Raw genomic sequence first — 22143 nt, forward strand, 5'->3', positions numbered from 1 at the left:
GAAATTCTATAGTGGAAAAGCCAATCAGAAGGTTTGCTATTTTCCATTTATATATTAACAAATATTTTGCAGTGTTTGCATGTTCATTGCATAAAAATCAGTATAAACTAATATTAAACTGTTGCATACACAAAATTATGGGATAAATTGTGAAAATTGCATACATAAAAATGGAAGTGAATTCATTACTTAATTAAAAAAAACACCTAAATTGTTTTGCATTTTGTGATTTTTTTATGATAATCTATTTTCCATTCATATATAAGAAAAATCTTTTAATTCTAAGACTATTCCATTGATACGTTTCATCATTAACGATTTCTTAAAAATAGTGTAAAAATCTCGTCTTGTTCTCGTGAACCCAATGTCGGGTCTTGTTTCATGGAGTAGGCGTCTTGTCAAACCCCTATTAGCCATAAATAAGAATGGGAGTTCTCGAGATCTACCTAAGTTCAAACTCCCCTCTTGCCCTGCACACAGGAGGGAGCCTCGGGCTCGAGGATCTTATGAGCTCAGGGCTTACTCCCGGGACAGCACACCAAACATGCTTTATAATCAATCATCAGCTAAGTGTGAACTCTTGAATTGAAAAAAAAAAAATCTGTCAAATTTCATTCGGGCTATTAGTAACATTTATATGTGATCAGTCACTAGAAAATTAGGGCATTTCTTTTTTTTTTTTACAGTGTATTATACTGCTTTACAGCATAGTTTAATTGTATTTATTGGTTCTGCAAACTAAGTTAATTTGCCTATGCCTTATTAAACTTGCTTCATCTGCATTAATGCACCACCATACAATCTATCAGAGCAGGCTTAATTTAATACTGATGACAGACAATACTCTCTAAATTAAATTAAGTTCACTGAACGTTGTTAGCTTTTGAGTGAAAACCAAAAAAACTCTGACGTCTCTCAAACTAGAATATGGCAAACATTAAATTTGCTTTCACACATCCTACTTGAGACTTTTCAAAGTAAAAGGTCTTGGCATGTTTTTTACAGTCTACAAAAACCTGGAAAGACTTTCAGCAAGAAGAACCACTGAGAGGCTTTCCTCATGAAAACAATCATATCCCTCAGTGATGAACTTGATGAGTGGACAGATGGGAGGGCGGTTTTAAAAGCATCACAACTATTACTGCTGGAACACATTAATGAGAATCAACACGGGATTGTGGGCAAAGGCAGAGGGTTGGAAGAATTTCCTGCTGTTTGAGTCTCGCTCATTTACCAGCCACAAAAAAAATAACAGAATTTTCTGTTACCAATTTGTAGGGCTGCACAATATTTGAGAATATATATTGTGATCTTTTGCTTTTCTGCGATATGCAGTACATTTAAATATAAATACAATGCTGCAAATACAACAGAGTAAAAATAAACATGAAATAAACAGCGTTTTATGATTTTCTTGGGAGTATAAGAATATTGTGTAATAACCATTTGTAAAATAACACTTTAGTCTTCACTGTATAAATAATTCAATAAAACAAATATTTTTTAAAGACACAAACAGTACAATGAATGCCTGAACACTTTAAACTAGGGGTGCCCAAACCCCTGCAAAGCTTTGGTCACACTGCACTTTTCTCCCCATAGACTCCCGAATGCATCAGACCGGAAGCGCAAGTTCGTGCGTCAAGTTTCGCAGTTCACTGCGTTGCAAAGTTCAAGCTTGGTGAACTCCGACCTGCGAAATCGCATCGCGTGACTGTGTAAGACCAATCGAGGATCAAAACATGACCTTTCTAAACAGAAATTTTAAATATGGACCAATCACTCTCTTTTAAAAATGTCTAATCATCTTGTTTAATCCCACCCCTTTTTGCAGGGCCGTACTCGCAAGCTCAAACTGCAGTGTGACTACGACATTAGTTTCAACACCAACCAAACACACCTGGGCTAGCTAATCAAGCTCTTACTAGGCTTTCTAGAAACATCCTTGCAAGTGTTAAGGGAAGGTGGACCTAAAATCTGCAGACACCAGTTCACACATTCACATGCCTTAAAACACACGTAGATGAAAAACTTTCAGTACATTATGGTTAAATCCTGCAGTGACTTCACATTTCTAAATAGTGGCTCCTAGTCAACTATAATCCCAACAAAATTACAGAACCTGCAATTCGCAAAATCGATGCTGAAACAATATATTGTCCAGGACTACTGACATGAATTAACCATTAAAATATGCAGTGGCATTCACAGCTTTACTTCTCTCTGTCTCAACTCATTATTCCTCGACTCACTCGCTTACTCACCCGTCTCGCTCTGCCTCCTTCTTCTCCAGATCCTGAATGACGTCCAGTAAAACCTTGATTGTGTTCTGGCTGGTCTCCAACACCCCTTCCAGGCTGTGCAGCTGAGACTGCAGAGCACCAATGTCGTACAGAGGGCCGTTTGGGCCAAACAGTTTCTCTTTTGCCTTTGCCAGATCCAGCTTACACTTAGCCCCAGACATCAGCCCTCCCAGTAGCTCCTGCACCTGCCTCAATGTGTCAGCCTGGCCCTCCGCTGGTCCCAGGGGAGCCTGGGGGTTCGTCCCCACGGCGGGAGGCAAGTGGTTTGCATTTGACTGGGATTCTGGGCCAAGGATCGCCCGTCGGCTGCTTAAACAGGTGGGCCTCACTGTAGCTCGTGCCTTCATTTTGGGAGGAATAGGAGGTGGGGTTTCACCTGCCTGATGGCGAGTTCCTGCTTCAGCATTTGGCTTTTCCATCCCAGGTTTAACTCTGTCCTTTTCAGGATTAGTGCTTGCAGCTTTAGGTACAGGAGGCTTGCGGGGCTGTCCTTTTGGAGTCGAGGAGCCCTCTTTGCGTGGGGTGTATGGAGGAGGAGGAGGTGGTGGGGGAGGAAGCATGAACTCTCTCCTGTCTCGTCTGTCCTGAGTGCAGCAGAAGGCCTGAGGAGGGGAGGGACTTGCCCCAGCATTAGAGTACAGCAGAGCAGTCTGTGGAGGGCAGGCATAGGGAGGTAAAGAATGCCTGAAATTAGTGGAGGGAAGCACAGTTTCCTGGGGTTTGTTAGCATACATCATTGCCTCACGTTGACAGAGAATGGGTGACATATTTTGTGGAAATGATTTCGAGTGCGGAACTGTTTGAGTAGGTGTCTTAAAGTGTTGCATGACTTGAGGGGGGTTACTGCAAGACACTGCGTTTTGCATACTGGAGTTGCAGTGCGGCGATGCTTGAACTGGAAATGTACCTTGTGCAGGTTGTGTGGAAGGGCTGCAAATCAGAACTGGCATGGAAGGAGTTACATTGGCTGCCACGGTTTGTTTTTCCAAAATGCAATGTAGGGCATTTTGTGCAATAGGAATGACATGTGCTGCAGCTGCAACGGGACCCTTGTGTGGGTAGTGTGGGATAGCGTTTGGAGTGGTGGCACAAGGTTGCTCAGGTATAAATGGGATCACATTGTGAGGGAGAGCTTGTGTAGGGTTCTTATGAGATGCCACAGCTTGTTTAGGAGAGCCATAGGTTGCTGGTTTATCTTTGACACAGTATGGTACGGACTGCAATGGAATTTTACAAGATGATGTAGACTGAACAGATGTTGGGCTTTGGGTAGTCTGTTCAATAAGGACAGGGGTACAACCCAATGGCTCATTTTTATTAGGAATCTTACAGCTTGACACAGTCTGAATGGGAGTTACTGTTTGCACTGGAGCTATCACAGAGTACACAGGTTGGTTTGAGGTTGCACCGCAAGCCATAGGAAGTGTTGAAGTATTCTGGCATGGCTGTGTAGAGCTGAATGCAGAAGCAACTACAGGAGCTCCTTGAGAACTGCATGGTATCTTAGAGCATTGAATGGTTTCCTCCGAAATCAGGAGGCAAGGCTGAGGTTGAGGAGGAGTTGTTGGCTCTTTGTGTGAATCTGCAATGCAATGGGATTCAGGTATTGGGGGAGTCTTACAATTTGCAATAGTCTGAACAACAGGTGTGCAACAACGTCCTGAAGACTGTGTAGGAGACATGCATGATTGCCCATGTATTGAGGATGTGGTGACTGTGGACATGAGTTGTGCTGCAGTGGTGCACAAAGACTCAGGTACACCGGGGTTCAAAACAATGTTCTCTGTAGCAGCCTGTGGACATTTTGATGTTTCTTTGAGACCTGTGGAAGTTGGAGCAGGGGGTGTTGTGGAAGTCGTACTAGATTTAGGGTCTACTTCTATTGTTTGCAAAGAGGCTGTGTTGTCTATAACAGTTCTGGATTTTAATTCGCTGCTTGTTTCAGTCTGTGTGAAAGAGACACTACATGACATATTGCGAACTGAGTTAGGTGTAGAGGAACGTTGGGGAGGTACACAACGTTCCCCATCTGATGAAGTTCTGTGTGCCACAGTTTTGGATGGGAACTCCTTAGCTTGGTTAGACTGTTGACAAATATGGCTATTGTGCACAGTTTTAGTTGGGGAAGTACAAAGAGGCTCATGTTTCCCAGGATCACTTGCTGCTCTATTTAGAGATTTTCTCCTTCCTCTCCTTCTGGGCTGTTTTTGTGGTGCGGATGAACATGACTGGGGTTGTGTTGTTGTACCCACAGAGGCAGTTTGATTGTCCTCAGTTTTCTGGCACCTTGATTGCTCAGCAGGGGTACAATGTTGGACAGGTTTCTTCTGTGATCTACAGGGTGTAATGTAGACCTGTGCAGTCAGCTCATCAGAGGAGTCTTCATCATCCCAGCCTCCCCCCAGGCTTTGACTACGAGTCTGCGTGGCAGAAAGCGAGGGAGGCTTTTGCAGACTAGGTGAGGTTTGGATGGCTGTACTCTTGCATGACTGAGTTGGCAGCGGCAGTGTGAGCGAACATGGTTGCGTTGGGACCCAGCAGCGCCTGGTAGGCCCAGGGGTAAGTGGGTGCGGTGGTGCTCTCTTTAGAAATGCTGTCATAGCTCCAATTGTTTTTTCCATGTCCCCACGGACAGCTCCCACCAGCGAGGGCCCGTTTGTCAACTCTTTCTGCCAGTTTGGAACCTCTGTTGGGCTCTTACTCCTCACCTTCTCATTTTTACCCTTAGACACATCCTCGTCCTCCAAATCTTTAAAACGCACCTGCTGTGTGCGGTTTCTTCTGCGTTTAAGTCTGCTTTCAATATCTGGAGAGTTCCGGTTGAGAAGAACTGAGCGCACAGTAACAGTGGTGGGTGTTTTGTCAGGATTGCCATTGCTGTGGCTGTGAACAGTTGGCAAATGGTTGGGCTCTTTGCTCACCATGTTATCCAAGAGTAGCTTATGGACCATAGATGTTAATACAATTTTGGCTGTGTTTTTTTTTTTTTTCAGCTTTCACAAGTCAAATGCGAATTTACAATTACTTCATTACAAAAATGTAGTTTAAATAAAATCAGTTATATCACAGCATATTTGATATTTGGCAAACTCTGAACACGACAAATTCTGCAGTAACAAAAAAATAAATAAAACAGACCAGCCTACGGCAGCAGAGCATGTGACTGGTCCTTTCCTCAGGTCACATGACTGAGGGTTTCTGTGTAAGTCTTTGCGTCAGTGCTGTCAGAGTATGTTCAGGTTTTGGCACAAAAAGTCTTTATAAGCAAGTGTCTTTACATGCAAAAGAGGGACTGAGTATATCCTGAGCTTCAGCCCCATTAGTCCACGGGGGCATTTAAATTCTTAATAAGCAACCTTGGTGACACTCTTTTCCGTAAGTCTTGAAGAGCATGAAACTTTGGCAGGGTAGGCTTGTGAATATGTCACAGAAGTCTGCATCATGGTTTCATAGCCAAGAGGAAAATCTCACATCACATAGCTCTCACAGAGTACTCTGCAGCAGTTGTAACCATGCTTGTCCTAAAAATATCAAGGCAAATAAAATGCTAATTGGATACAGTTTTCAGGCTGACCAGTGAGAGGATGTCCCGGCACCTTTAATGCCCTACTTTCCCACTACAAGCTTGTGTGAACAGTCCTCTCAAGTGTAGCAAATCTTGGCAATTCTTGACTGGGCAATGCATCTCCTCAAGTTGACTTTTGTCTCTTGCATTTATCCTTGAGTTTCGTTGGTTTTGTCGTTCACCTCATCCTTTACTTGTGACAGGAACAGAACTGGAACATCTGAGCAAGGTGAAAACACAAAAGATAGCAGGTTTATAAATCTCTTACAATCAAGAGGTGTGCTTCTGAATTAGGGCTGCACTATACTGGGGAATTTATGGGGGAATACATTTATCCACAGAATAATAAAAATATTTATGTTATGATCAAACTAAGATAAACTAAATTATGTTTTTCCAGTCCAATTAAATCTAATTTAAACAAACAAAAACCCCAGCGATGCAAAACTTGGTCCTGGAGGGCCGGTGTACTGCATATTTTAGTTCAATAACACCTGAATCAGCTAATCAAGCTCTTTCTAGGTATACTAAACCTTTCAGGCAAGTGTGTTGAAGGAAGCTGGAGCTAAACTATGCAGGACACCGGCCCTTCAGGACCAAGTTTGGACACCCCTGATCTAGACTTTAAAACACTAAGAATGACAAATACCACAATATTTATTTTAAATTCTGGGCTGCTTTAACCAGTAGCACCTACTAGGGAGGCAGGTGTAAGGATAGTAAGGCCCTATCTATTTGGTCAGATTAAAATTAACAACCTATTCATGCAACATACAAATGATTGACACATAAAATAAATGTAATGTATAGCACCTTTCTTATGCGACATTAATAATGGACATACTATTATCATGATAATTATTATTTTTATATATTGTGCAGCCTTATTCTGAATCATATTCATTAAACATAAACACAATACATTTGTACTGAAGAACCTATACAAGTCTCCAAAAGTAGGTTATACATTTCTCTCAAAAATATTTAGTTTTATCAATAATCAAGTCTTCAACCTCCTTCCATTCACTCTCAGAAATAAAGATAGAAAAAAAGCTGTCACTGGGTGGTCCCTTATCAAAAGCTACATTATTATACAAGGGTCCATATAGCTACTATAAAAGTGCATATTAGTATCTGTGACATCCAATGAGTTAGTAAAGTTCCTCTGGTCGAGATTGAGGGTTGGCTCTGCCTTCAGAGCTACTGTAATGGCTATTGGGAAATACCTGTACATCCACTATTGCTACACTTCATTACACGTTTAAAATTGTGTCTTTAATAAATTATGTTCTATAGTTTTGGCTTTCTAGGGTGTCCCTCTTTTTGGTTGGTCTCTGTGAGCTATAGGCGTAAAAAATGGGAGATTGTCCGGGATTTCAACCCAGGAACTGTCGCAACTGAAGCGAGAATCATACCCCTAGATACCTAGATATCTAGGTACAAAGGTACAAAAACTGTCACAGGCGTGGTACTTTATTAAAAGCTACATTATTGTACCCGAAGGGTCCATATTGCTACTATAAAGGTGCATATTAGTATCTGTGATGCCCTATAACTTAGTGGAGTTCCTCTTGTCGAGATTGAGGGTTGGCTCTGCCTTCAAAGCTAATTGCTATGGGAAACACCTGTTCATCCATCATTGCTACACTACATTACATGATCATGCATACACATTCATCTGAAACACCACTGATTCCTGACTGCTACATTTACATATTTTTGCTTTCTTTAAAATTGTTTCTTAATAAATTAGTTTCTATAATTTTGGCTTTCTAGGGTGTCCCTCTTTTTGTTATGTCCTTGTAGGCCATTGGGCGTAACAAATGGGGGCTCGTCCGGGATTTGAACCTGGGACCTCTCGCAACCGAAGTAAGATTCATACCCGTAGATTTTTAGGTACAAAAGCTGTCACTGAGGTGGTACCTTTTCAAAAGCTACATTATGATATACTGGGGAATTTATGGGGGAATAAATTTATCTACAGAATAATAAAAATATTTATGTTATGATCAAACTAAGATAAACTAAATTATGTTTTTCCGATCCAATTAAATCTAATTTAAACAAACAAAAACCCCAGGGATGCAAAACTTGGTCCTGGAGGGCCGGTGTCCTGCATATTTTAGTTGAATAACATATGAAACAGCTAATCAAGCTTTTTCTAGGTATACTTAAACTTCCAGGCAAGTGTGTTGAAGGAAGCTGAAGCTAAACTATGCAGGACACCGGCCCTTCAGGACCAAGTTTGGACACCCCTGATCTAGACTTTAAAACGCTAAGAATGACTGGAATCTTTGGCAGAAAGTCTGATTTACTTTTGTCATTTATTTTAAATTCTGGGCTGCTTTAACCAGTAGCACCTACTAGGGAGGCAGATGCAAAGATATTAATGCCCTATCTATTTGGTCAGATTAAAATTAACAACCTATTCATGCAACATACAAATGATTGACACATAAAATAAATGTAATGTATAGCACAGGGGTCTCAAACTCGCGGCCCGCGGGCCATTTGCGGCCCTCAGTGCAATATTTTGTGGCCCGCGCCGACCGCTGTACTCTGACAGAATCAGCGGAGCGGCGAGAGAGAGCGCTCCCCGCTCCGCTGATTCTATCCGTACACAGCGCGCTTGTCACTCAATGCGCGTTGTCGCGCGCGTTCTGATCAGCTGTGTTGTTGCGCGCGTACTCAAGAGCGGTGTTGTCGTGCGCCTACTGAAGGGCGGGACTGAGGGTGTGTCGCGTCGCGGGGGCACTTTTGATCATTTTGGAAGGGCACTTTCTATGCAAGACTAAAAAGGGCATGTGCTCTGCACAGGTTGAGCCCTATGTGTCCACGTGCCTGCCCTGCATCTTATATATATTGATATTATAGGTAGATACAGACTGGTACAGACTGATGTGACTGGAGTGGGGTGGGGGTGTTTTATTTATACATATATACGCCTTTTTTTTAGGTGAGGGAATGGAAGTTTTGAGTGAGTTCCCCCACTTTTTTACCTAGGACTTCAATAAGTCAAAGTACAGGTCTAGACTTAATGATGATCATCTTCAAGCCATACTGAGGGTCTCAACTGCTTCCGCTCTAAAGCCAAATGTGGTTCAGATTTGTGAGAAGAAGTGCTGTCAAGTCTCTGGCAGCAAGAAGTAGGCAAAAGATGCCATGTTCAGAAGAACTGTTCATAATCTTCACTCAATGTTCTATTAATGTTCAGGACACTTCATGTTCAGAAGAAATAATTAAAACTGTTAATAATGACATTTGAGGACTTTTTTTTTGTGAAATCCCTTATGCGGCCCAGCCTCACCCAGACTTTGCCTCCTGCGGCCCCCAGGTAAATTGAGTTTGAGACCCCTGGTATAGCACCTTTCTTATGCGACATTAATAATGGACATACTATTATCATGATAATTATTATTTTTATATATTGTGCAGCCTTATTCTGAATCATATTCATTAAACATAAACACAATACATTTGTACTGAAGAACCTATACAAGTCACCAAAAGTAGGTTATACATTTCTCTCAAAAATATTTAGTTTTTTCAATAATCAAGTCTTCAACCTCCTTCCATTCACTCTCAGAAATAAAGATAGAAAAAAAGCTGTCACTGGGTGGTCCCTTATCAAAAGCTACATTATTATACAAGGGTCCATATAGCTACTATAAAAGTGCATATTAGTATCTGTGACATCCAATGAGTTAGTAAAGTTCCTCTGGTCGAGATTGAGGGTTGGCTCTGCCTTCAGAGCTACTGTAATGGCTATTGGGAAATACCTGTACATCCACTATTGCTACACTTCATTACACGTTTAAAATTGTGTCTTTAATAAATTATGTTCTATAGTTTTGGCTTTCTAGGGTGTCCCTCTTTTTGGTTGGTCTCTGTGAGCTATAGGCGTAAAAAATGGGAGATTGTCCGGGATTTCAACCCAGGAACTGTCGCAACTGAAGCGAGAATTATACCCCTAGATACCTAGATATCTAGGTACAAAGGTACAAAAACTGTCACAGGCGTGGTACTTTATTAAAAGCTACATTATTGTACCCGAAGGGTCCATATTGCTACTATAAAGGTGCATATTAGTATCTGTGATGCCCTATAACTTAGTGGAGTTCCTCTTGTCGAGATTGAGGGTTGGCTCTGCCTTCAAAGCTAATTGCTGTGGGAAACACCTGTACATCCAACATTGCTACACTACATTACATAATCAAGCATACACGTTCATCTGAAACACAGCTGATTCCTGACTGCTACAATTACATATTTTTGCTTTCTTTAAAATTGTTTCTTAATAAATTAGTTTGTATAACTTTGGCTTTCTAGGGTGTCCCTCTTTTTGTTATGTCCTTGTAGGCCATAGGGCGTAACAAATGGGGGCTCGTCCGGGATTTGAACCCGGGACCTCTCGCAACCGAAGTAAGATTCATACCCGTAGATTTTTAGGTACAAAAGCTGTCACTGAGGTGGTACCTTTTCAAAAGCTACATTATCATACCTGAAGGTTCCATATTGCAACTATTAAGGTGCATATTAGTATCTGTGATGTCCCATAACTTAGTAGAGTTCCTCTTTAATTTGTTGAAAATTGTTTCTTTAATAAATGATGTTCTATTGTTTTGGCTTTCTAGGGTGTCCCTCGTTTTGTTACTTCTCAGTGAGCTATTAGACGTAACAAATGGGGGCTCGTCCGGGATTTCAAACCGGGACCTCTCGCAACCGAAGCGAGTATCATACACCTCGATACTTAGATTTCTAGGTACAAAGGTACAAAAGCTGTCACTGGCGTGGTACCATATCAAAAGCTACATTATTGTCCCTGAAGGGTCTATATTGCTACTATAAAGGTGCATACTAGTATCTGTGATGTCCTATAAGTTAGTGAAAGTCCTCTGGTTGAGATTGAGGGTTGGCTACCCTCAAATCTAATTGCTAAGGGAAACACCTGTACATCCAACATTGCTACACTACATTACATAATCAAGCATACACGTTCATCTGAAACACAGCTGATTCCTGACTGCTACATTTGCATATTTTTGCTTTAATTTGTTTAAAATTGTTTCTTTAATAAATTATGTTCAATAGCTTTAGCTTTCTAGAGTGTCCTTCTTTTTGTTACGTCCTTGTAAGCTACGGGGGCATAACGAATGGGGGCTCGTCCGGGATTTCAACCCAGGTCCTCTCACAACCGAAGCGAGAATCATACCCCTCGATACCTAGGTATAGGTACAAAGGTACAAAAGCTGTCACTGGGGTGGTACCTTATCAAAAGCTACATTATTATACCTGAAGGTTCCATGTTGCTACTATAAAAATGCATATTAGTATTTGTGATGTCTTATAACTTAGTAGAGCTTCTCTGGTCGAGATTGAGGGTTAGCTCTGCCCTCAAACCTAATTGCTATAGGAAACACCTGTACATCCAAAGTTGCTACATTACACTACATAATCATTCACATTCATCTGAAACACCACTGATTCCTGACTGCAACATTAACATATTTTTGCTTTAATGGTTTAAAATTGTTTTTTTTGTTTTTTTTATAAATTATGTTCTATAGTTTTGGCATTCTAGGGTTTGTTTTTGTTACGTCTCTGTGAGCTATAAGGTGTAACAAATGGGGGCTCGTCCGGGATTTAGATAGATAACTAAATACGCCAATGTCTAAAAAGCAGCGTATACTGTACCATGTCATTTTTTTAGATACTAGTAAGCACCTTTATTTCAATCACCCTTCAGGTACAAAAGTGTTCCTTTTGAAAAGGTACCACCCCAATGACAGATCCTTCTAAGAGTGTTTCCAGGCGATACGGTCTACAAAATAAGAATAGTTAAGGGTCAAATGTATGACAGAGACAGACATAGAGAGTACTTTTAGCTTGTCTGTAGCTTTGGGGCTGGTGTTTAACTCGGCGGTGTCTCAGAGGGGGCAGGCTAAGAGATATTCAGTGGTAGAGACTGACAACGCTAATTAACTTGGCTTGTCTTTAAGCAACCCCCCCTGGCACAATGGAGGCACAAGCATGACGACTGATCTCCTCAGGGACTTCTGAACACACTCCATCATGCTGTCACTGTCACCAGGCACTGCATTCTCACTGTGATCAGACAAATCACAGTCCGCTGAGTCATGAGAGGATGCTAAATGTCTGTGTACGTGTCTCTGGCACACACGTTCGCCAAGTGTGACTTTCCGATCAGATGGGGAATCAGTCAAGATTGAATCATAATACAAAACATCTCACTCAAACAAAACTAGCATGACACAGACCACCATTATAAATGGTGTTATGTGTGTGCTCTGAAGCCTCTTTCTGATTAGTGCATTGCATATATAGTCGAATGCAAAATTATTCTGCCTCCTATGAAATTGTTTTTTTGTTTTTTTTCAAATATTTCCCCAAGTACGGAACCCCGGAAGGGACGTAGTGGAGGAGAAAAAAATTGGCTGGGTGAAAAAAAAAATAATGGGTGAAAGAAAAAAATGGGTGGGAGGAAAATATATATTTCTAAGTTTTTGCGTTCTCTCGCAAAGTTTTGCGTTCCCTCGCAAAGATGTTTTGCGTTCCCTCGCAAAGATGTTTTGCGTTCCCTCGCAATGTTGTTTTGCGTTCCCTCGCAAAGATGTTTTGCGTTCTCTCGCAAAACTGTTTCTCCACAAACACTTCCTGTTCACTTCACTCACGTAAACCCTCCCGTTTTTGCTGAAATTCTCCCATATTTTACCATTCTACCCCACTTTCTTTACATTACTGTGCGCTGATTGTCGCCTTTCACTTTGCAACCTCTGAACCAGTGAATGCATGTTTAAGCGCTGACTGACAGACGCGCTTCGTACAATAAACTGATCCCAGATCAGCGTCTGTACGCGCCATTTAAAGGGACACTTCTGTTATCAAACAAGTGTGCAGCAAATGAATCTCATGTTTTGTTTAGTTTGATAACAGAGGTGTCTCTGTAAGAATGCACAGATCTATAATGAAAGCAGTCCATTACTTTAGAAACTGTTTGTGCTCATTTAAGAGAAAATAAGCTGTTTAACATAAAACATGCAGGACGAAGATGTTTCATATTATTCAGTGTATTTGTCTGTTTAAACATACACCCGCTCCTCTGTAAATGGCGTGTACAGACGCTGATCTGGGATCAGTTTATTGTACGAAGCGCGTCTGTCAGTCAGCGCTTATACATGCATTCAATGGTTCATAGGTAGCATACGCACAGTAATGTAAAGAAAGTGGGATAGAATGGTAAAATACGGGAGAATTTCGGCAAAACGGGAGGGTTTACGTGAGTGCAGTGAACAGGAAGTGTTTGTGGAGAAACAGTTTTGCGAGAGAACGCAAAACATCTTTGCGAGAGAACGCAAAACATCTTTGCGAGGGAACGCAAAATATCTTTGCGAGATAACGCAAAACATCTTTGCGAGGGAACGCAAAACTTTGCGAGAGAACGCAAAAAACTTAGAAATATATATTTTCCTCCCACCCATTTTTTTTCTTTCACCCATTATTTTTTTTTCACCCACCCATTTTTTTTCTCCCCCACTACGCCCCTTCCGGGGTTCCGTACCCAAGTGATGTTTAATAATGCAAGAATTTTTTTTTTAAGTATTTTCTTAATAATTTTCTTATATCTTCTTAGAGAAAGTCTTATTATTCTATTTGTTTTACTTTGGCTGAAATAAAAGCAGTTAAAGTAAACAGGTATAAGTTGTCATTAGTAGCTAGTTAAGCCTTTAAATTGCTAAATACTAGTAAAATATTAGTAAAAATATAAATATTAGTTAATATAAATTAGCTATTAAAACTATTATGTTTAAAAATGTTTTCGATTAAATGAAAAATAATCCGCTTGTTAAGTGTGACATCACACGAAGTGGCTTAGGGTCCAAGCGCTCAAACTGTACAGGGAAACTCCTTAATTGGTAATAATAAACGTTTACAAAGTGATGTAATACTTTCGAAAATCACGATCGCAATATGTATATCCATGCTTAATATCCCATGACCAGAAAGTGATAAGCCGCCTTTCCACTGCACACAACATTTCGTCACGACTGTCGAATTACTTTGACATTGTATCACATTTCGTCACATTATGACATTAAGATGACGTTGGACTTTGGTTGGTTAATTCCACAACCTAAAACCAACCAAAGGTCAATGTCTACCGATGTTACATATTGACGTTGTATGGACGTCATATTATGAGGTTAAGATAATGCTGGACTTTGGTTGGTTAAATCCACAACCTAAAACCAACCAAAGATCAATGTCTACTGATGTTAGACTTTGACATTGTATGGACGTCACATTATGACGTTAATATGACGTTGGATTTTGGTTAGTTAATGCCACAAATTTAAACCAACCAAAGACCAACATCTACTGATGTTAAACTTTGACGTTGTATGGACGTCACATTATGATGTTAAGATGACGTTGGATTTTGGTTGGTTAATTCCACAACCTAAAACCAACCAAAGATCAATGTCTACTGATGTTACACTTAGACGTTGTATGGACATCACATTATGACGTTAAGATGCACTGGACTTTGGTTGGTTAATTCCACAACCTAAAACCAACCTAAGATCAATGTCTACTGATGTTACACTTAGACGTTGTATGGATGTCACATTATGACGTTAGGATGACGTTCGATGATGGTTAGTTAATGGCACAAATTTAAACCAACCAAAGATCAATGTCTACTAATGTTAGACTTTGACGCTGTATGGACGTCACATTATGACGTTAAAAGGATGTTGGACTTTGGTTGGTTATTCCCACAACCTAAAACCAACCTAAGATCAACCTCTACTGATGATAGACTTCGACGTTGTATGGACGTCACATTATGACGTTAAGATGACATTGGAATTTGGTTAGTTAATGCCAGAAATTAAAAAAAAACCTAAGATCAACATCTACTGCTGGTAGACTATGACGTTGTATGGACGTCACATTATGATGTTAAGATGACGCTGGAATTTAGTTGGTTAATTTCACAACCTAAAACCAACCTAAGATCAACTTCTATTGATGTTAGGCTTAGACGTTGTATGGACGTCACATTATGACGTTAGGATGACATTGGATTTTGGTTAGTTAATGCCAGAAATTTAAAAAAAAACTGAGATCAACGTCTACTGATGGTAGACTATGACGTTGTATGGACGTCACATTATGAGGTTAAGATCACACTAGACTTTGGTTGGTTAATTCCACAACCTAAAACCAACCTAAGATAAACTTCTACTGATGTTAGGCTTAGACGTTTTATGGACATCACATTATGACGTTAAGATGACATTAGATTTTGGTTAGTTAATGCCAGAAATAAAAATAAAAACTAAGATCAACGTCAACTGATGGTAGACTAAGACGTTGTATGGACGTCACATTAAGACGTTAGGATGACGTTCGATTATGGTTAGTTAATGCCACAACGTAAAACCAACCAAAGATCAATGTCTACTGATGTTAGACTTTGACGCTGTATGGACGTCACATTATGACGTTAAGAGGATGTTGGACTTTGGTTGGTTAATTCCACAACCTAAAACCAACCTAAGATCAACTTCTACTGATGTTAGACTTAGACATTGTATGGACGTCACATGGTTAGATTGGTTAGTTAATTCCACAACCTAAAACCAACCTAAGATCAATGTCTACAGATGTTAGACTTATACGTTGTATGGACGTCACATTATGACGTTATGATGATGTTGGATTTTGGTTAGTTAATGCCAGAAATTTAAACCAACCTAAGATCAACCTCTACTGATGGTAGACTTTGACGCTGTATGGACGTCACATGGTTAGTTTGGTTAGTTAATGCCACAACCTAAAACAAACCAAAGATCAACATCTACAGATGTTATACTGACATTGTATGGACACTCTTATTATGACCTCATTTGAGGTTAATCTGACTTTTTATTTTGCTTATATAACTAAATACCTACATATAACATTGTGTGCCTGCTGGGAACACCTTAAACCAAAAGAAAATAAATGAATGAATATCCCTTTAAGTCTTAATCAAACCCCTTCATATTTAATTTCGTATAAAAGACAAATGGAGGCACAGAGGCTGACAGGAAAAGCAAAAAAAAAATCACATAGCTACTAGCACCCTACACTTCTAGTTTTATGTAGGTAATCAAGCCCTCATTGATTGCCTCTCACTCAGCTAAACTACGAGTTCCTCTTGAAATCTCTTAATGCAGCTCTCCAGGTTCAACCACCGCTGGAGCCCTAGACAAAAGGCCAAACACGCTCCATTATTAACCTGTTATCTCCATGTAGCCCACAGATCAATCAGGGCTGCTACAGCTGAGCAATTGTAAAGTAATACGGCCTGATAATTGGGGGGCTTGTTCTGAACAGACAGAACAGAATAAAAGAACAACAGATGCAGCATCAATCAGATGAACGTATTAACTCGAATTGAATGCTTTCTCTTTTTTTTTTCAGGTGAAATTAATCTCAGCAACATTTGCACCCGTAATTTAAATAGTTTAACTGTGTGAAAGTGAACAAATAAATCACTTGAATTCCTCTGAGTCTGTTCTGAAATGTGTATTTAGTGCAATTCATGTGAACACTGTACATAATTCTGTGAATGTAAATATGATGTTGTCCTTAAAAGGGATCTATTATGCAAAACTCACTTTTTAAGGTGTTTAAACACACTTGTGCGGGAACAGTGTGTGAATATAACCAGCCAATGGTAAAATTAATTACACTGTAAAAAAATAAATCTGTAAAATTTACGGTAAAAAATCCGGCAGCTGTGGTTGCCAATACTTTATCGTTAAAGGGTCACGAAACACCAAAACACATTTTTTGAGCTGTTGAAAGTTGTATGTGTCCCACCCTGCTAAAAACACTATTAAGACACCTATATTTCACTAAAAAGTGTAAATTGGTTGTTTTTGCGTTATTTCAAGCAAATTCGTACTTCCTGTTTGAAACGAATTTTTGAAGCTGCGTCACGGTCATGACATAATAGCGTTGTATTCCAGCGTGCAGACTTGGCGTCTGTGTCAGAGTGTGTCTTATTACGTCTTACAGTGTGATGCATTAATGCATGAGTAAGGCTTGGTTCAAACCAATCAGCGCGCTCTATTGTGCAACTTCATTAATATTCATTTCTGTGTTTACACGACATGGACGCCACGTTGTGTTGGCAAAACTAGCGTGAAGTGTTGCTTTTATAGTTTTCTGCCGTTAAGTTTTGTTTTCTTTTTCTCTCTGTGAGAGCTCAGACACACGTGCGGATTAACAGTGTACGCGACCCTCGACAACAATAACTTACGTGTCTAAGGAGGATTATTGTTTACCTGAGAGCTGTTCTCATCTGCAAACGCTGAAATCGGATACGCTTGTAGTCTCCTCTTAATAAAGACGCAGCTCTAGTTGCTGGTGATTGTCCTGTCTCTACAGATTTGGTAAGTGAGCGACCAGTGCTCTTTGTTTATTCAGTTTGTTCGTATCAAACTAAGTTAACTATTGCACCTTAACATGTTAGGACCACAACCAAACTTTAACCTCGTGTAGGGTTTTTAACCGCATTTAGTGACCGGAATAACACACGCGGCTTTCTGACGCTACCTGCCGTGTGCATCTAAGTTTCCGGGAAATGCTGAGGTTTTTTTTTCTCTCATTCGCCGTGCGGTATCAAACATTGCATGATAAATACACGCTTAGAGCAGAAACGAGGGGGTTTCATGGCCCTTTAAAAACACAGTACAAACCGTAACAGTAATGTCTCATTTTTACGGTAAACTAACGTATTTTAATAATTTATAGAAGTAATATGTCTGTATTTTGAATGACCAACATCTACACATCTTTTGTTACACAGTTGGACACGGTAGCACACCCACATGCAGGTGGTGATGAAGTTACATAATGAGCCAGTGCTCATCACAATTAACTTTTCCCACAAGCAGAAAAGAGTATCAGCATATAGAAGGTGCTCAGTGTCATTCACACAGCTACTAAACACCAGTATGGTGACACGCATAAAAGTCATGAAATAAACATTGTTTATCAACATCAGATGTAACATAAATCTCTAATGTACATAACTGATGGGGAAACAACTAAGAAGATCCATATTAATGTCAACAAAAAGCTTAAAAAGTGATGTGCCATACAGGGAATTCTGGCAAAGTCAATTTACGGTTATTCGCCGTATATATGTATATATTAAGGAAACATACTGTTAACCAGGTTACGGATTTGTACTGTAGCATTTTTACAGTTTTTTACCATTGGAATCACGGCCATCTTTTACAGTGTGGGGCTTAAATAAAGTCTGTATAATGAATACTTTAGGATTGTGTTTGTACAGATAAAAGCCATAAAAAACTATATATATATATATATATATATATATATATATATATATATATATATATATATATATATATATATATATATATATAATACAGTTGAAGTCAGAATTATTAGCCCCCCTGAATTATTAGCCCCTGTTTATTTTTCCCCAATTTCTGTTTAACGGAGAGAAGATTTGTTTAACGCATTTCTAATCATAATAGTTTTAATAACTCATTTCTAATAACTGATTTGTTTTATCTTTGCCATGATGATAGTAAATAATATTTTACTAGATATTTTTTGAGACACTTAAAGTGACATTTAAAGGCTTAACTAGGTAATAAGGTTAACTATGCAGATTAAGGTAATTAGGCAAGTTATTCTATAATAATGGTTTGTTTTGTAGACTATCGAAAAAAATATAGCTTAAAGATTATATATATATATCTATATGTTTCAGAATTGGGAGTGTGTCAGAAAGAAACCAGATCAGATGCCATAGAATTTTTGTTCGAATTAAAGTACAATTTTGATTGTTTATTTTTATTTAAAATTGATGCTTTTCATTAAAATTGATTAAAAACTCGTGACTTGTGATCCAAATAACTCAAAAGTGATTATGACAGTCTAATTAGAAATATCATTTTTTCCTTGTCTATGCTCAAAAAGTGGATAACAGATGATAAATGAATTATAAATACCATTAAATCCCCAGCACATTCATACAAAAAAATGTTGCAAGACAAACAGCACCAGAGATTTATTTATATTTGGTTCTGTTTCTTTACTTGCACAAAAAGAAACAAACCAGACACAAATTGCAGTCTTGCTCCAACTAAACAACTATAATCTTCCCAACAGGACTTGCACTGTTAAAAGATGCTGGGTTCCTCTCAATCGATTTGTATTGGAACGATTAATTCATCTTATTATTTCTTACAAATTTAAGTGGATTGAACTATAAACAATTAAGTTGTCCCAAAAAAAGCTCAAGAATTGTGTTTAAGTTCATTTTAAATAGGTAGTTTAAACAAACAGCAAACGTCCTTTTTTGAGTGCAAAAGCAATTTAAAAAATATTGAGCTTCCAAAAAATGCAGCAATTTTCTATATTGATTAAAAACGTGCAGGTTTTGAAAGCAGCACATACAACAACGATTTAAAGTCTATCTATCTATAAAAGCCAGAACTACTCTTCTGCCTCTTCTAAACCGAGTGAAATAGGTGTTACCTTCTTTAGCTGCTGCTTTCCGCTTTATATAGCTCTGTTTTTGCTTCAGCAAGTGCTGAAATGTTACATGGAGTTCAATGCCAGTGGCGTATTCATGCAAGTTCAAATGCGTGATTCATCCTGGCGCAGACGGCGGATGGAGAAATGTTCTTTTTGCATGTCGGATAAATAATACTCGCTGTTATGCATTGCGTTTAGTCACATTACAACACATAAATCACTGTAAGCCTTACATTTCCATCGCCACTATTTAGTACCACCGAAAAAAAAAGAAATAAATGAATAAAAAAAATGAGGCTGTGTTTTATGTGGGTGTATTAGCATTTATAATGTGCTCACTCTGCGTAAATAAGTTATGAATTCATTTGAATATGTATTTGCATGCTTTGTGACAGCTACACACCTGGAGATATTAACCGTTGCCGAACGCAAGGTCAGGTAAGGACAAAATTGCAAGCAAATGCGATGGTATTAATAGTTTTTTTTTCAGAGATGAGAAATGAGAACGACTACAGGTAAAAGCAGGCACGTAATAAAAGCGGCTGAAATGAAGAGCAGAATGGATTACTCGCTGTCCCTTTGCTCTCCTGGAACTGCCCTCAATTATCCTGCATGTCTGGAAGTTGTTCCCCTGAAGAGAAGTCAATTATTTAATGAAGCCCTAAATTGGATGAATCATTTGCATAACCGGAACATTTAATTAGGAAACACTTGGTTGTTTTTTTTTGAGGGGGGGCTGTTTTGAGAAGAAGTGTTTGATTTTAAATTCACAGGCCAGGTGTAATCGTGTGATGGCGGTCACCTGGGATTGAAGTTTGCAGTTTATTATTCTTCAATTATAATAGGACAAAAAGTCCCTTTGAGGTTTTGTTAAACATGCTTTTACTGATAGTAGGCCCACACGAGATGTGCACGGGCAGAAATGAACAGACTCCCAACCATTTTTGAGCCCGTCATTCCATCTATTTATTTACTTATGTAATGTAAATAGGCGTCACGGTGGGTAATACAATCGCCTCTAAACAAGAAGGTCGCTGGTTCAAGCTTTGGCTGAGTCAGTTGGCATCTCTGTGTGGAGTTTGTATGTTCTCCTCATGTTGGTGTGGGTTTTCTCCGGGTGCTCTGGTTCCCTCCACAGTCCAAATACATGCTATATAGGGGAATTGGCTAAGCTAAATTGTCCGTAGAATGAGTGTGAATTAATAAAAATTAATGAAGGTACTAAGCCGAAAATAAAAATTAGTTAATGTACTGTAAATCTGTTAACATACTCATTTATTAGGTACACCGAGGCAACTGATCGTTAACGATCAGTTTTAATCAACCAATCATATAGCAGCAACTCAGTGCATTTAGGCATGTAGACATGATCAAGACGATCTGCTGCAGTTCAAACCGAGCATCAGAATGGGGAAGAAAGGTGATTTAAATGACTTTGAACGTGGCATGGTTGTTGGTGCCAGACGGGCTGGTCTTAGTATTTCAGAAACTGCTGATCTACTGTGATTTTCACGCACAACCATCTCTAGGGTTTACAGAGAATGGTCCGAAAAAGAGAAAAAAATCCAGTGAGCGGCAGTTCTCTAGGCACTAATTCCTTGCTGATGCCAGAGATCAAAGGAGAATGGCCAGACTGATTCCAGCTGATAGAAAGGCAACAGTAACTCAAATAACCACAACATGTCCAACCTTTAAGCAGATGGGCTACAGCATCAGAAGACCACACCGGGTGCCACTCCTGTCAGCTAAGAACAGGAAACTGAGCCTACAATTCAAACAGGATCACTAAAATTGGACAATAAAAGATTAAAGAAATGTTGTCTAGTCTGACGAGTCTTGATTTCTACTGCGACATTCGGATGGTAGGGTCAGAATTTGGCATCAGCACGAAACGGGAGATTCACATTATGGATGTGCAGCCGACAAATCTGCAGCAACTGCGTGATGCTATCCTGTCAATATGGAGCAAAATCTCTGTGGAATATTTCCAGTACCTTACTGAATCAATGCCACAAAGAATTAGGGCAGTTCAGAAGGCAGAAGGGGGTACAACCCTAGTAAGCTGTACCTAATAAAGTGGCCGGCGAGGGTATACTTATTCAGTTTTTGATATGCAAACGTTTAGGCCGTACTCACACTAGGTACAGTTGCCTCGAACTGGGCCAAAGCACGCTTGTCCCCCCTCCCGTCTCCCCCGATGGCCCGCGCTCACACCATATCGGGCCTCGGCACGCTTACGTCATCGCTGCTGCTCTGTTCAGTGAAGCGCTCTCTATGGCAAGCCTTTTTAGCATTTAAATCTTTGTTCTGACTCCATAAATATATTTAGAGATATCTCTAATTATATTTTGACTAGTCATAATTATAATTCCACTACTCAGAATGACAATTAGAGATATCTGCAATTACAATTGTACTAGTACGAAATCAGATTGGAGATATCTGCAAATATATTATGACTAGTCATATTCCTCCATTGACTTCCATTGAAAAATATTTGCAGATATCTCTAAATGAGTTTTGATTAGTCACAATTGTAATAAGAGATATCTCCAAATGAATTTTGACTAGTAACAATTGTAATTAGAGATATCTCTAACTTTTACCAGTCATAATACATTTAGAGATATCTTTAATTCGTCATATTTAGAGATATTTACAAATATATTTGAAGATATC

The 22143-nt window shown here is 39.3% G+C and overlaps 1 protein-coding gene across 19 annotated transcripts in view; it reads right to left on the reverse strand.

The window, feature by feature from the left end:
- The window catches only part of LOC101883723 (uncharacterized), a 303912-nt gene that overhangs the window by 193440 nt on the left and 88329 nt on the right, over positions 1–22143 (reverse strand). For 16 of the 19 annotated variants that reach the window (XM_073951898.1, XM_073951890.1, XM_073951892.1 and 13 more), the window contains one exon: positions 2265–6088. In XM_073951898.1, the coding sequence (XP_073807999.1) occupies positions 2265–5254 (2990 nt within the window). In that variant the 5' untranslated portion in view covers positions 5255–6088. Of the gene's footprint in view, positions 1–576; positions 1659–1705; positions 6089–22143 lie in introns of those variants that run through there. The other 3 variants (XR_012406654.1, XR_012406653.1, XR_012406652.1) reach the window with 1 other exon arrangement.

Source organism: Danio rerio, chromosome 5 (assembly GCF_049306965.1).
Source record: "Danio rerio strain Tuebingen ecotype United States chromosome 5, GRCz12tu, whole genome shotgun sequence".
In the NCBI taxonomy this organism is placed as follows: Eukaryota; Metazoa; Chordata; class Actinopteri; order Cypriniformes; family Danionidae; genus Danio; species Danio rerio.